At 40.4% G+C, this 14,241-nt stretch overlaps 1 protein-coding gene across 1 annotated transcript in view; it reads left to right on the top strand.

Annotated features, from left to right (window-relative positions):
• The window catches only part of YAF2 (YY1 associated factor 2), a 120,055-nt gene extending 107,987 nt beyond the window's left edge, over positions 1-12,068 (top strand). Inside the window, 1 exon segment of the mRNA XM_030216597.1 lies at positions 10,352-12,068. Coding sequence (XP_030072457.1) covers positions 10,352-10,589 — 238 coding nt within the window. The 3' untranslated portion in view covers positions 10,590-12,068.
• The last annotated feature ends 2,173 nt before the right edge of the window (positions 12,069-14,241 follow it).

Genomic DNA, 14,241 nt, shown 5'->3' with positions numbered 1-14,241 from the left:
CGTTTTAGCCATTAACAGCCCTATTGTATTTCTGTGTGTTAGTGTTCTGTAATGGAGGATCGGGCGCCCAGCCTCGCCCTGATCCTTTTTGTTTAGCATTACTTGATCCGATACCATCTGATTGTGACGTATACCAAAAATAATGTCTGGAGGACCGATTAATCCCTGCTGATTTAAGTGTAGTCCCTGCTTTTTCTTATCCTTCCCCCCTCTGCCCTTTGCCTTCCCTCCCTCCATCCCTCTCTTCATCCTCCCTCCCTTTCCCCCCCAAAAAATCCCCAATCTTCCCCTGTCTCCCTCTTTACCTTTCTCATTCCTCCCTAGATCCTGGGAGAACATGGGTCACAGTGACGCCCCCCCCCCCCCCCGGTCCTCCCCCCAACCCTTATGTTCTTATCACTTGATCATAAACATTCCTATACATTTCTTATGCAGTTACTCTTAATTGAACAAGTTAACTAAACAGGCATTGTCATTTAACTCAAACATTTGGAATACCCTTTGCTTTGTTGTTCTGCATACACAGTCTTTGCTCAGGGTAATATTGTGCCCCACCGGTTCCCCCAACTAGGGGAGTAGTAGGGATAACTGTTAACAGTTTTGAGCGATCCTGGTTGTAACTGTCCACACTCGTGGCTTCTTCCTCTTGTACTCATAAAATGTGAGCTTTATCAACTTTTTGTAATCCACGTGGTCCCCTTTTTCAGGGTGCTAGGTCGTTAAATCCTGTTCTAATCTTGATTAGATTCCTCTTTTACATGCATTGTTTTCTGAAAAACTGCTGCTTCCTTAGGTGTTGTAAAAGCATGCCACTTTCCATTGTGATGAATCTTTAATGTAGCTGGGTATACCAACATGAATTTGTCTTTTCTTGTATAGAGCGCATTACAAATAGAGTTAAATTCTCGGCGACGCTGCTGTAGTGCCCATGAATAGTCCTGAAATATCTTTACTGTATGGCCCTCGTATTTGAGATTATCCTTTCTCTGCCGTGCGCCCCGGAGGATTTCCACTTTGTGTAGAAAGTTATGAATCTTTGCTATTATCACTCTGGGGCGCTGCGCTCCTTCTTGCTTACGGCCTAACCTATGGGCCCGCTCCAAGCAAAGTTTCCCTATGCTGTCCGTCAGTGCCAGCTCTGTGTTAATCCAGCGTTCCAGAACCGTTGATAAATTTTTATCTGGAACGGATTCTGGGAAGCCCACAAGCCTGATGTTTGATCTGCGGGAGCGATTTTCTAATTCATCGATCAATTGGCCTTGCTCCCTTACCAACTTTAGTAGGGCCTGTACTGATGACGCCATTGTCGTTTCTCGGTCCTCTGTCCCAGCCACTCTGCTCTCTAATTCTCCTGTACGCCTCACCGTGTCCTCCAGCGTTTTGTCCAATACGGACATTTGTTGCGTGAGAAGTGTGAATTGTGGATCCGTCACACCCTTTACCGCGGCTATTATTTGCTGCAGTTGAGGCTCGCTGAACAGTGGTGGTTCGGCCCCGGGACTCCGCGCCATCTTTGTCTCGGAGGGCCCGCGTGGTTTTGTTGATTCTTTTTTCCCTGTCTTGCTTGGCATTCCCGCCTCTGTGCAAACCAAGAAAGAATCCATAAACCAGCAAGTTGCTATGCTCAATAATTCTTCCTTCCCTTTCTCTTTTTGCGGTATTTTGGTTGGAGAACCAGGAAGGGGCTCAGGAGGAAAACAACGTGCTGCTGCTCTCCTCTACGACATCACGTGACTCCCATAACACAATATTTTAAACACTCTAGCGTGTATAGAAAGTTAATTGAGGGTAAACAATTTCAGTTTTTTTGAGCCCAAGTAATTGGAAGAAATTTTGAATGCCAGAGAAGAAGTGTTAAAATGTAGTTCCTAATGTTCACTGTTAGAAGGTGGCTGAAGTAAACAGGTGGGTGAGATGTATCTCCTGGAATTATTTAATCCTTTTTCCCTTTTCTTTTGTATTCTCTTTATCTTGGATCTGATTTCTTCTTATAGTGGACAATGATTAGAACTTATTGTAGAAATATTGATTTCTTGTATTTTTCTGATTGGATATTTATTTTAAAAACAAAATAAAAAAAAAAAAGGAAGTCAATGACAAGATTTCAGCAGGGGGGATACACTTCACAGCTGTATTTTGAAGTAGTTGCAATTTAGACAACAGTTTCTGTGGCAGACCAAGATATATAGAATTGCAGTAATCAAGAACAGATAATGTCCATAACTTGTACCACTAAAGAAAAGTCTTTTTCATAGAAATTAGAACGAATTGATCTAAGCTGCTTAAGTTTGAAAAACAGTTTTTTTTGTTACCACATTATTAATTTGAATCTCAAAAGATAATGTTGAATCCAGAAAAACTCCCAGCACATGTGCATACAGTGCGACCTTTAAGGTCACACCATCAGATAAAGTAACCATGCTGGGAATATGTCAGAGTCACTGAACCATAAAATATTCATTTTGTCCGCATTCAACTTAAGGATTGTCATGAACCAATGTCTTAATCTTAAGAATACATTGTTCAATGATCTGAAAAGCAAGCGTTTGGTTAGAATGTACAGGAGCCAAGACAAAAATATCTGCATAAGAGCAAAGAAATGTATCAGCAGGCATAGAAATGGTACCAATATCTGACATGAACAAATTAAATCGCAAAGGGAAAAGTGGCGAGCCCTGGGGGGACACCATTTTTTTAGGACACAGTAACTGTGATTTGTTAGAAACCCTTTGGGGAGCGTGCCAGGTGCCCTTGACCTGGATTGGCCACTGTCGGTGACAGGATGCTGGGCTAGATGGACCTTTGGTCTTTCCCAGTATGGCACTACTTATGTACTTATGTACTTATATACTTGAACCAGCTAAGTACAGAGCCACTGAATCTCAATTAACTAAGCTTCTCAAGCAACTTTGAATGGTCTACGGAGTCAAAAGTTCCGGGTATATCAAATTGTAGAAGTATTATCTGTTTGCCCACACTTGGGACTTTCCGAATCATAACTAGCAAAACAATGAGCAGTGACTCTATACTGTGCTTACTTCTAAAGTTGAATTGAGTACTATTTAGACACGAGTATTGCTCAATAAATTGAGAGAGCTGCATCTCTACGAGCGATTTCATCATCTTAGCAAGAGCTGGTATACTATCAATTGGTTGAATACTTGAGGGGATAGAAAAATCTAGCCCCTCAGACTTTGGAATCGGTGTTAATAAAATATGACCCATGGACCAAGGATAAACACCAGCACTCAAAGCAGAATTAAGTAACAAATTAATCCAGTAGATAATCTGAGCAGGAAATTCCCTCAGAAAGAATGCTAGACAACTATCAAGTACTGAAGAAGATTTTGATATGTTTTGTAAATGTGTTTTCACCAAAGAAAAAGAAACATCATCAAAGTTAAACCATAATCTTATCAGCAGGAATATTATCAGATGATTCTACCGGCATGGTATTATGAGAAATAAATCTACCATCTGTAGGTAGTAGTAGTTCTAATTTTCTCAATCTTAATAGAAAAAAAGTCAAGCATCTGAGCAGAAGGTTGATTGTTTCATTTCATCTCCTAAAGAAGGAGGAGAAGACAAATGATCAACTATATGAAAAAGGTTTTTTGAAAAAAAGAGGAGAGTTCTCTATTTGACTAGCATAAGACATCTTGGCTAGGAGTAATTTTGATTTATAAAGAGAAAATTGGTCACCAGGTAAATTTAATTTTAGTTTTATCAGTCTTAGTCAAGCCTGCTCAAGGCACCTGCATTTTTTCTTTAAATCTAATAAAATACCAGGGTGCCGACTTCCTCAGGCTTATGGACTTTTCTTTTAATGGTGTTAACTCTTCTAAAGTTTTCCTAACTGATAAATCCAGTTACAGAATATATTTACAGGATCAGTCTCCTCAAAATCTAATTTTCTCTCCACCTGGGGCCAAAAATCAGATAAATCAATCGTATCCCTCTTTAAAATAGTTCTGATGCATTTAAGGCCTCTTTTATCAAGCTGCGCTAGCGGTTCCTGCATAGCAATGCTGATGAAGTCTATTCAAAGTGAATGGACTTCATCAGCATTGTTGCACCAGGGACCACTAGCACGGCTTGATAAAGATGCCCTTAGACAACAAGGATTTGGATAATGACACATTGAGGATAAGACTAGCTTTAAAATGGTCAGACCAAGGAACTGGATGGCATGCTATAGAGGTAACTAGGTCATGAGATGCATTCACAATTAGGTCTAAACAATTACCCTTAAAGTGAGTTGGCTGGACATTAGACATGTGAAGCCGACAAAGGTTTTTAAAAATCTGTAAAATTTCTAGCATCTCTATCTAAAACATCTCTATGCAAATTAAGGTCCCCCAGCAATAAGATTCAGGTAAATTTGGAAGTATAGTACAAGACAGTAAAAAAAAAAAAACTCAAATCCAGGAGCTTTCTGTACTCTATACATGGAGTCCACTGTCTTAGGAACTGGCTGCACAGAGAGAAGGATCTCCCAATTAATCTGTGGCTACTGCAGGATGTCATGCATGGACACTGTCACGGCCTTCTTAGGGGGATCCTCATAATCAAAAGGAGTCCAAAATAGCAGCCCTGGGCTCATCTTCAACTTCATGTGAATGAAATGGAATGGCCCTAGCTATTTCCTTTAAAACAAAACAAAAAAACAACAACCCTCTTCTGATGGTGTCTTTCCCTTTTTCTGAGGTGGGGAGGGATCTGATGGCAGATTAAAAGAGGCCACCTTCGAGTCCCCTGTGGTTCTAGGAATGGCGTCAGATTCAGCATAGAATTCTTATGGAGAAGGGTAAGGCTGAGTCTGTGTCTGCCTTGGGTGAGTAGATGGATGTGTAGACTCTGGGCATGAGCATCGAGGGGCAAGTCTTGACCCGGACATCAAGGGAGCTTCCTCTCCCAATGGGCTGGAGAGGAGCATGGCCTCTTCCGAGGCCGATGCCAGCCTCCTTCTTGGCGTCGGTGTTAACGCATGGGCTACGGAAAAGACACGGGACTCAAGGATCGGTTGGGGCAAAGCCATGGTCTGGATTGATGCCCTTGGAACCTCGGCAATGTGTCGGGTCAAGGTCCACTCCAACTTCTGTAGCATGGCATGGAACCATTCTTAGAGGCAGGCATTGGTAAAGGCGGGCCAGTATCGGTTTGGTAACAGACTGAGAAGATACTGATGTTATGTTTGTTACATTTGTACCCCGCGCTTTCCCACTCATGGCAGGCTCAATGTGGCTTACGTGGGGCAATGGAGGGTTAAGTGACTTGCCCAGAGTCACAAGGAGCTAAGTGCACATAAGTAATGCCATACTGGGAAAAGACCAAGGGTCCATCGAGCCCAGCATCTTGTCCACGACAGCGGCCAATCCAGGCCAAGGGCACCTGGCAAGCTTCCCAAACGTACAAACATTCTATACATGTTATTCCTGGAATTTTGGATTTTTCCAAGTCCGTTTAGTAGCGGTTTATGGACTTGTCCTTTAGGAAACCGTCCAACCCCTTTTTAAACTCTGCTAAGCTAACCGCCTTCACCACATTTTCCGGCAATGAATTCCAGAGTTTAATTACACGTTGGGTGAAGAAAATTTTCTCCGATTTGTTTTAAATTTACTACACTGTAGTTTAATCGCATGCCCCCTATCCTAGTATTTTTGGAAAGCGTGAACAGACGCTTCACATCCACCTGTTCCACTCCACTCATTATTTTATATACCTCTATCATGTCTCCCCTCAGCCGTCTCTTCTCCAAGCTGAATAGCCCTAGCCTCCTTAGTCTTTCTTCATAGGGAAGTCGTCCCATCCCCGCTATCATTTTAGTCGCCCTTCGCTGCACCTTTTCCAATTCTACTATATCTTTCTTGAGATGCGGCGACCAGAATTGAACACAATACTCAAGGTGTGGTCGCACCATGGAGCGATACAAAGGCATTATAACATCCTCACACCTGTTTTCCATACCTTTCCTAATAATACCCAACATTCTATTCGCTTTCCTAGCCGCAGCAGCACACTGAGCAGAAGGTTTCAGTGTGTTATCGACGACGACACCCAGATCCCTTTCTTGGTCCGTAACTCCTAACGTGGAACCTTGCATGACGTAGCTATAATTCGGGTTCTTTTTTCCCACATGCATCACCTTGCACTTGCTCACATTAAACGTCATCTGCCATTTAGCTGCCCAGTCTCCCAGTCTCGTAAGGTCCTCTTGTAATTTTTCACAATCCTGTCGCGAGTTAACGACTTTGAATAACTTTGTGCCTGAAGTGGAAATCGAACTCGGTTCCCCAGGACCAAAGTCCACTACCCTAATCATTAGGCCACTCCTCCACTGTCTAATCGGAAAGCTGGTCTCTGCTTTCAAGAAATGGGTGCATCGGCACCAATTCCACGGAGGGGGAGTGGCCCTCATGGTGCCGACACTTCTCAGGTATCCCGGATACTGATGACCCAAGGTTCCTTGCACTGTGCTTCAAAGCAGACCAGTGTCAGTGCTGCTTCACCTTTGCTTGACGCACAACATCAGGATCCCTCAGTGCTGACTAGGCATGTCCTTGGTGATGGGTCCGATGCTGACAGGGTACTACTGGTGCCCGACATCAAGGTAAGGGGAGACCTTCGTAATGCCGGTGCATCCCTAGTGTTTGATGCAGTTCCTCCAGCCATGGGGACCAGTGCTGATGTTGACAGATTGGTTGTAGAAATACCAAAATGTTTCTTGTGATGGGCCTGTCTGCTCTTTTGAGTTCTTTTCTGAATTTTAAACAGAGGACATAATTAGAGGCCTTATGGTCAGGCCCTAGGCATGATAAATACCAACTATAGGAGTTAGTTCCACAGTTGAGACTATTTACACCTACAGCACAGCTTGAAACCAGTGGGAATTTTCTGAGACATTGCGGGGAAAATAGCCGATGAGATAGCTGATGAGAAATCAAATGGCTCAGTTTTGAAAGATAAAAAATGTCTTCACAAAAAGTAGAAAATGTCCCCGACTGGTGCTCGGGCCTAAGTGGGCTTCAGGAGCCATAAAAAAAAGAAAAGAAATGAAACTTAAACTTGCCAAGAAAAATTAAAAATAACAAAGGAGCAAGGGAAAACAGTAAAAAAATATAGGAAGAAAATGAAACAATATGTACCGTGAAGGATGGCACTTAAAGAAATAAAGAATAAAAATAGATGTGCTGAAGAGAGCTCACAAGACACCACTTCTCTGCTCTATGGAAAAACAAACTGGTGGTTCCATGCACTCATGTTGGGCAGGAAGGCCCTTGTGCATGCATGGTGGGGTGCAGCCAAAGGCTTCTTAAATCTATAGAACACTGGGTAGTGTCTACACCGGGCTTTGTTGGATGACACCACCCAAATGTGAGAAACAATGTCCTGCTTGTCCTTGGAGAAACTGGATGATTTCTTCATATTGACTTGAAACATTCAGGTGTCCAGGTAAGAATGAAGCCAGATGCCTTCCCTGGATAGTGAGCAGTTACCACCACCATCATTTCAGAAAAATTCTTGAGGCAGTGACCAGACTGAAGGGGAGTGCCTTGAAACTCAAGTTTTCTGCCAAGCACACAGCAACAGAGCACCTCTTGTGAAGGTACTGGATAGGAATATGACAATACACTTGTGTCAATAGTCTTCAGACTAGAACAGGAATATGAGGAACTCCCCCAGTCTGACTGCCTCCATCACAAGCTCAGGGTGTCCATATGGAATGAGAAATCATCTTTTTTGGGGACCACAAGGTGTATGCCATACTGCCCTTGACTTTGTTCTCCCAAGGGAACTGGCTTAATGGTTCCCAGCTATAACAAACTTTGTATGGTCTCACTGTTCCCACCCTTTTCCATGGTGCTCTACCATGAAATGCCATATAGCACTGGATAGAGGTTATTCCAGCTGCGGGGCCTAACTGTGTTGAATTCCTCCAGGACCATTGGTCTGAAAAGATATGGACCGTCTTTGTAAAAAGGGTGGACATCACCTTCCACCTGGGACACAATTAAGCCAGGTCCACTGCCACTCATTGGGTTCTCTTGGCTCCCACTGAGGATGCTCCCGTTACACTGGTCTTCTGAGTTCCATGAATGTACCAGTTCTCAGGGAATCTGCCTGAGGATGGGGAAGAAGTTGAAGTTTTACCTAATTTGAATTTGCCTGTGTCTTTTGCTGATTAGTAGGGTTGATTCTCAGGCAATCTTGAGGCCTAGCTTCTCCTTCAGTTTGACTAGTTTATCTAGGTCATCTCCAAAATCTTGTCTGCCTCTAAGGGTAGCTTACTCAGTTACATCTGAGAGGCTGAGTTTGCAAGCAGCTGTAAGGCCACAGCTGCTTGTGCACTACCACTGTCTACTAAGCATAAATGCCAGCTCAGTGGGTGCTTGAGTACCTCCAATATTGAGCAAACTCCTTTACTGTGACCAGGAAACAGTCACATATTCAGTTTAGCACCTCAATCATTTTGAAAATTTAGCTTCTATGCAGCGAGGCTGCTGACTGCAAACTAATTTGTATTAGGTCATATAACATGCCCTCCAAGATGGTAGCTCCTAGCTTCAAATGGGGGACTGGCTAAGAGGGATAATGTGAATCCCCCTATATTTTGAATATCATTGGCTCCTGGGGAGTATAGGCCCATTTATAAAGTGTTAACTTTGTTGCTAAGACGTTGCATACAGGGATGCCTGGTTATTTGGCTGACTTGTGACATTTTATGTCCCATCTAGAGTCCTTAGATCCCAGGAAAAGGGGGTTTTCTTTCTCCCTTGGCCTAGGCCTACTAGAGCCTGAGGCTTTTTCTGGTTTGTCGCTTATTTGTGGAACCAGCTTCTGCAAAGTATTTGGGAGGAGAGTGGTCTTTTAAATTGTTTAAAGTTAGATTGAAATCTTATTGTTTTTTGCCAAGTTTGTTTCAGGCTGAGCTAGATTGTCTCCTGGCTAGGTGACCTGCAAGGAAGGATATCTGATGAGTTTATTGTGGGGAGGCTGGGTTCTTGAAAATTGTTGTGTATTCTCTCTTTTTCAATTGGGTTTTATTGGATGATTGTGATGTATCTTGCTTTCCTATTTTAATTGGTGTTCTGTTTTGTTTTGTTTTTAAATAATTTTGTAAACCACTTTGGCTTGTCTGACAAATAGGGTGCTATATCAGATTTTTAAAACTATTAACTGTTGAATCACCAGAGAAAGGTAAAGATGATGCAGTTGCCAAAGACTTCTACCTAAATACCTAGCACTGAAGAGGAACAGGTCTGCATGAGAGACTTCCGATCCTGAGAGTCCTATAGCACATTCCTTTCCTCAACTGGTATAGTAGTGTTCTGCGTAATGGCTGTTATGAATGCACCCACTGAGGAAGCCAGTTAGAGATGTTTTAAAGTACATTATCAAATTATCTCCAAGAAATGCAAGCTCAGAAACCTGAAGTTACCTGCTTCTCCACTTACCCAACTGCAGAAACATAACATACAAATCCATCTACACAGCAGGATTTAGCTACCTGGGTTCTAAATGGTGGGACTCAATACCGAAAGCCATAAGAAGTATCACCAACTATCTACAATTTAGAAAAGAACTGAAAACCTACCTCTTCAAAAAATTCTACAGCTAACCACACCAGCTATCGATGACCTCCCTACTCAATTTATATATTGCATTTGTATCCCACATTTCCCCACCTCTTTGCAGGCTCAACGTGGCTTACAATGTGTCGTTGTTAGTAGATAGTAGAATAGGAGATACCTGTTAGTGTTAAATGGAAAGTAGTATCATCGGAGATTAAGCAAGTGAGAATAAGTAGAAAACATACTGTTAATAAGTCGCGATCGAAATTCAAGCAAGTAGGAATGAGCAGGGGCATTGTGATAGGCATGGTTGCTTTGTGTTACGTTTCTAGTTGTTGATCTTGTTGGTATGCCTTGTTGAATACTAATGTAATTTCACCAAATGTAAACTGTAAGCCACTTTGAACTGAAACCTGATTTTGGATAACAGTGGAACACAAGATTGCATAAATAAAATAAATAGTGCTTTCTGAGTCACAGAGCTGTATCAATAGACCCACCTCGGATGGTCTCGGAGAATAAATCTAATCTGTATCTTGCTTATTAAGACAACAGCTTTATGCAGAATATGGTTCTAAGAAACAAAATAGAAAAAGATGTCCCTGAGAGTGGTTTAGTAACAAGATGGTTATGGTAATGTTTTCAGTATACAGTTTGTGTCCATTAAACTACTTATAAGGTTCTAACACACCTGTATTATAATGATAAACTGTAATAATTCTCATTCTTTTCAAAGGATAACTATAGACATTTTTTTTTTTTGTTTTGTTCTTATTCAGGCCAAGATTGAAAAATATAGATAGAAGTAGTGCACAACATTTGGAAGTTACTGTTGGTGATCTGACAGTTATTATTACGGACTTCAAAGAGAAAACTAAGTCACCACCTACTTCCAGTACCGCTTCTATGGATCAACACAGTCAGAGTGGCTCTAGCTCTGATAACACAGAGAGGGGAGTATCCAGGTCATCTTCGCCGAGAGGAGAAGCTTCATCAATAAATGGAGAATTGCATTGAAGTTTTTTCTCCAGGTTCCTTAGTCTCTTTTAAACATACAGATATACTTCTGCCAACAGTTACCACATTTTCATGACAAATTATTCATATGCACAGCTGGTATGTATATTAGATCATAATTATGCACACTACTTTATACGTCTACAGACTCATGTTAAGTTATAGCAAGTGTAGCATTAGAGTCAGTGCAGTTGGCAAAAATATAAGACATTTCCAGACTTTAACTTCTAATCTCCACACTTCAATGTGCCATGAAAATGTGGTTTAATCTTCATATGCAGTGTTATTTGATAAGTCAGTTTTCACTTTTAGTTTAGTGAATAATACACAAATCTTGAATTCTCTATTATTGGCATGTACTGAGTTTAAAAATTTTATAACATAGTTCAAGCTGCCTAAATATGTATTATTTGAGAATTGTGAAAGAAATAGTTATATGTATACAGGTATAAGATCAATTTAATCAACTATTGCTGCAACAAAATTTTCATAATGGTTATCTTCTTAATGCACCTGCTGGTACTTGGTGTGGTTAAATAGGAAAAATATTAAATAAACATTTGTATAAAGTTTTGCCAATATTTCTCAACATATTTTAATAGATCAATGTTAATCTAAATTATGTTGAAATAATTTTATCCTACTTAAAATATACATACACACACGTTTGCTTGAGAATGATCAAGATGCAATGCAGTTCATTGGTGATGGTTCTGCTGAACTGTGCACAGTCATTTTTGTATTTATGGCTGTGTTATAAAAGTCAAATTCAATGTGAAAATGTTTGGTATTGACAAAGTACACCTTAATGTTTGGCTAAAGTCTGGAAAAGTGCTGAAAATAATCCATTAGTGAAAATTGGGTTTTATTTGTTGTTTTTTTTTTTTTTTTTTTTGCTGTCTGTTGAACTCTCTTTTAAATATGTGTATGTATGTATGTATGGACTTTCAGTTTCATTATTACAGATATGTTGAAATATTGCACAGGAGTGAGGGGAAACTAGTAATTACCTCTTTTGTTAACATTACACTGATCATTTATGTGACCCTTATGAAAAATCCTAGTTAAATTTACATGAATTCAAGTTTAAGCATTTTCAGGCATACAGCATATGGTGAACATTTTTAGCTGTATCCTAATGCAGATCAAAATACTTAGTTCCACATACTATTCTGTAAAAATGTTATGAATATAGATTCTTAAATATGTTTACAGCCAAAAAGTGTGAAGCAAAATCAACCATTTGCTACATGAAAGAATATTTTAAAAGAATGCATACAAAAACATGATATATCCCTGTTTAAAAAATTTTTTATAACTCCAGATAATTGTGATGTTTGGTGGATTCCTGTAGTAATGTAATTTTATGTTTAAATGCAGTACTTCTACAGGCACAATGGTACTGTCTATTTTGTAAGATGCTAGTTGTGAAATACAGTTACATAAAATGAAAGTCTGATGTGGTATCTAAAAAAAAAATTACATACCTCATTGTTTGGTGTTGCTGTTGCCTTTTTGTGATTGAAAATTGGATCTGAGAATGGTAGGTAAATTGTAAACATTGTAAACATTGTACTGTTGAGCTTTATTTCATTAATTAGGAACATCATGTCCAGTGTCCATTGTCCTTATGTGGTTGTATAGTATCAACAAAACAGATTGACAAAACACATGTAAGAAGCACATGAATGTTCTGGTAGATGGTATGAATAGTGTATGACAATAGTGTGCATGAATGAAAAGGAAAATGTATTTTTTTCATGAAAATTTAAATGTCATCTTATTAATGAACTTTTGTGTGGTGTCTTCATACGCCTGAGAGAAAAATAAGTTAAAAACATTATTTTACCTAATCATGTGCAAATTAGGTATGTTGTATGATGTCCTCCCTGTCCTTAAATGACAACTAAAACCAATTAGCATTAGGGCTTGAGAAATAAAAGGTGCTAGCATTTAGTAAAGTTGCAAAAAAAAAAAAGTTTGATTTTTAGCAAAATAAAATTGCATAAGTTAGTCTTTCTGCTGCACCCCAGCTTACTACCACCATGTTGTCCATATATATTTCTAATGGTGGAAAGCAAGTTTGTTTATATAATAGGTGTTTTATGAAAACAGTAATATTAGTAACTACACAATGGGGTAACGTGTGCTAACACAAGGCATTTTGTAAAGCTGTGTAGTAAAGTAGAAGCTTTGCCATACTTTCATGGGAAATGCCACTCTACTGTTGTCACAGGGGGCCTCAGCTATATAAAATAGATTAAAGAAGTCAGCTTCGGGAGGCAGTAGGTGTTTTTGAGTGGTTTTTTATCTTGCTGTGCTCTAAATACCTGTGATAGGTAAGCAGGTTTGCTTTCGCTGAAGACAGGCAGGATAGTGCAGCAACAAAAAACTGGCAAGCACATGTTAAGAGTTGCCTTCCAATAAAATGGAAAAGAAACAAAAGGAGCAGCAGGCGCTCAGTATATTTTTGTGAGGAGTATCTCATTTCTTTTTTCATATATTGGATTACCCATTTTTAAAATTATAAGGGCCCCTTAGGGGTTCTAATCCTCAAAGAAACCCGGAAGGCAGACTGTGCAAACCTATTATATTGGGAGTCATAGTCCAAACAGTTATAATTTAATATGGGATGCAACTGTCTGGATGGAATTTTGTTGTACATTGCATATGCCTTCAGTGAAGTTCAATAGGCTGCCATACCTGTTTAATATTGAGCCTTTTAATTGCCTTTCTAATGTTGGGTCTGCTTTGAGCATAAGAAAAGGCAAATGCAAGCTGCTGCCCAGTTAGAGAATAAACTCTCTCTCTGTCTCTCTGGGTGGGCCTTCTCTAAGGAACTCAGCTCTGCTCTGGAGGCTTGTTTGCCTTTTTGAACATATGGCAATGAAAAACTGTTGTGAGAATGGATTGACTGGTTAAGGTGGAAGACTGACACCACCTTAAACAGGAACTAGGGATGCATGTGCAGTAACAACCTGTTCTGATGAAATCACGTATAAGGTTGATTAAGAGGGTCAGGTGCTGACAAAACTGACAGCTGATGTGATCACCACCAATTACCCCTAAAACGACTTTCCAAATTGGGTTCTTTAGGGTCTGTGATGAAACACCTAGCCACCCACCTGAGGTTACCCTGCAGCCACTTCGAAGGTCTATACCCAGCACAGCTCAGGTCTGCCTGCACCTGACGCTTGTGGTCTACACTAGCACCTTCCTCCCACTGACTGGGTCTCAACCACCTACTACTACTACTTATCATTTCTATATCACTACTAGACTTACGCAGTCTCTGGGCAAGTCTCCCGCTCTCCAATTATCCCCAGGTTACTAGGGCCACAATCCCAGTGGTCCCACAGTTCCCAGAAAGCACTCACAGACCCAACACACAAACCACTAGGATTCTTTATCGTAGAAAACAGTAAGAAGTAACTGAAAAATGGATCAATTAGAAAACTAAACATTTGCATACTTCCTAGAAAGTACCTGGGGAGATCACTAGTTATCAAATATAACCATTTTTTAAAGGGTTCAGCAAAAGAGCTCTCTCTGTCTCTCTCTTCTCCTGGGCTGAATCTGAAGCAACAGCCAGCGTCTGCTGAGTAATTTCAAACTCCAGGCCAATCAGAGCCCAGAACAGTCAAGTTTCACA

Source organism: Microcaecilia unicolor, chromosome 10 (assembly GCF_901765095.1).
Source record: "Microcaecilia unicolor chromosome 10, aMicUni1.1, whole genome shotgun sequence".
NCBI classification, from domain to species: Eukaryota; Metazoa; Chordata; class Amphibia; order Gymnophiona; family Siphonopidae; genus Microcaecilia; species Microcaecilia unicolor.
Note: the sequence above shows the minus strand (reverse complement) of the source record. Positions and strands in the feature narration are given on the sequence as shown.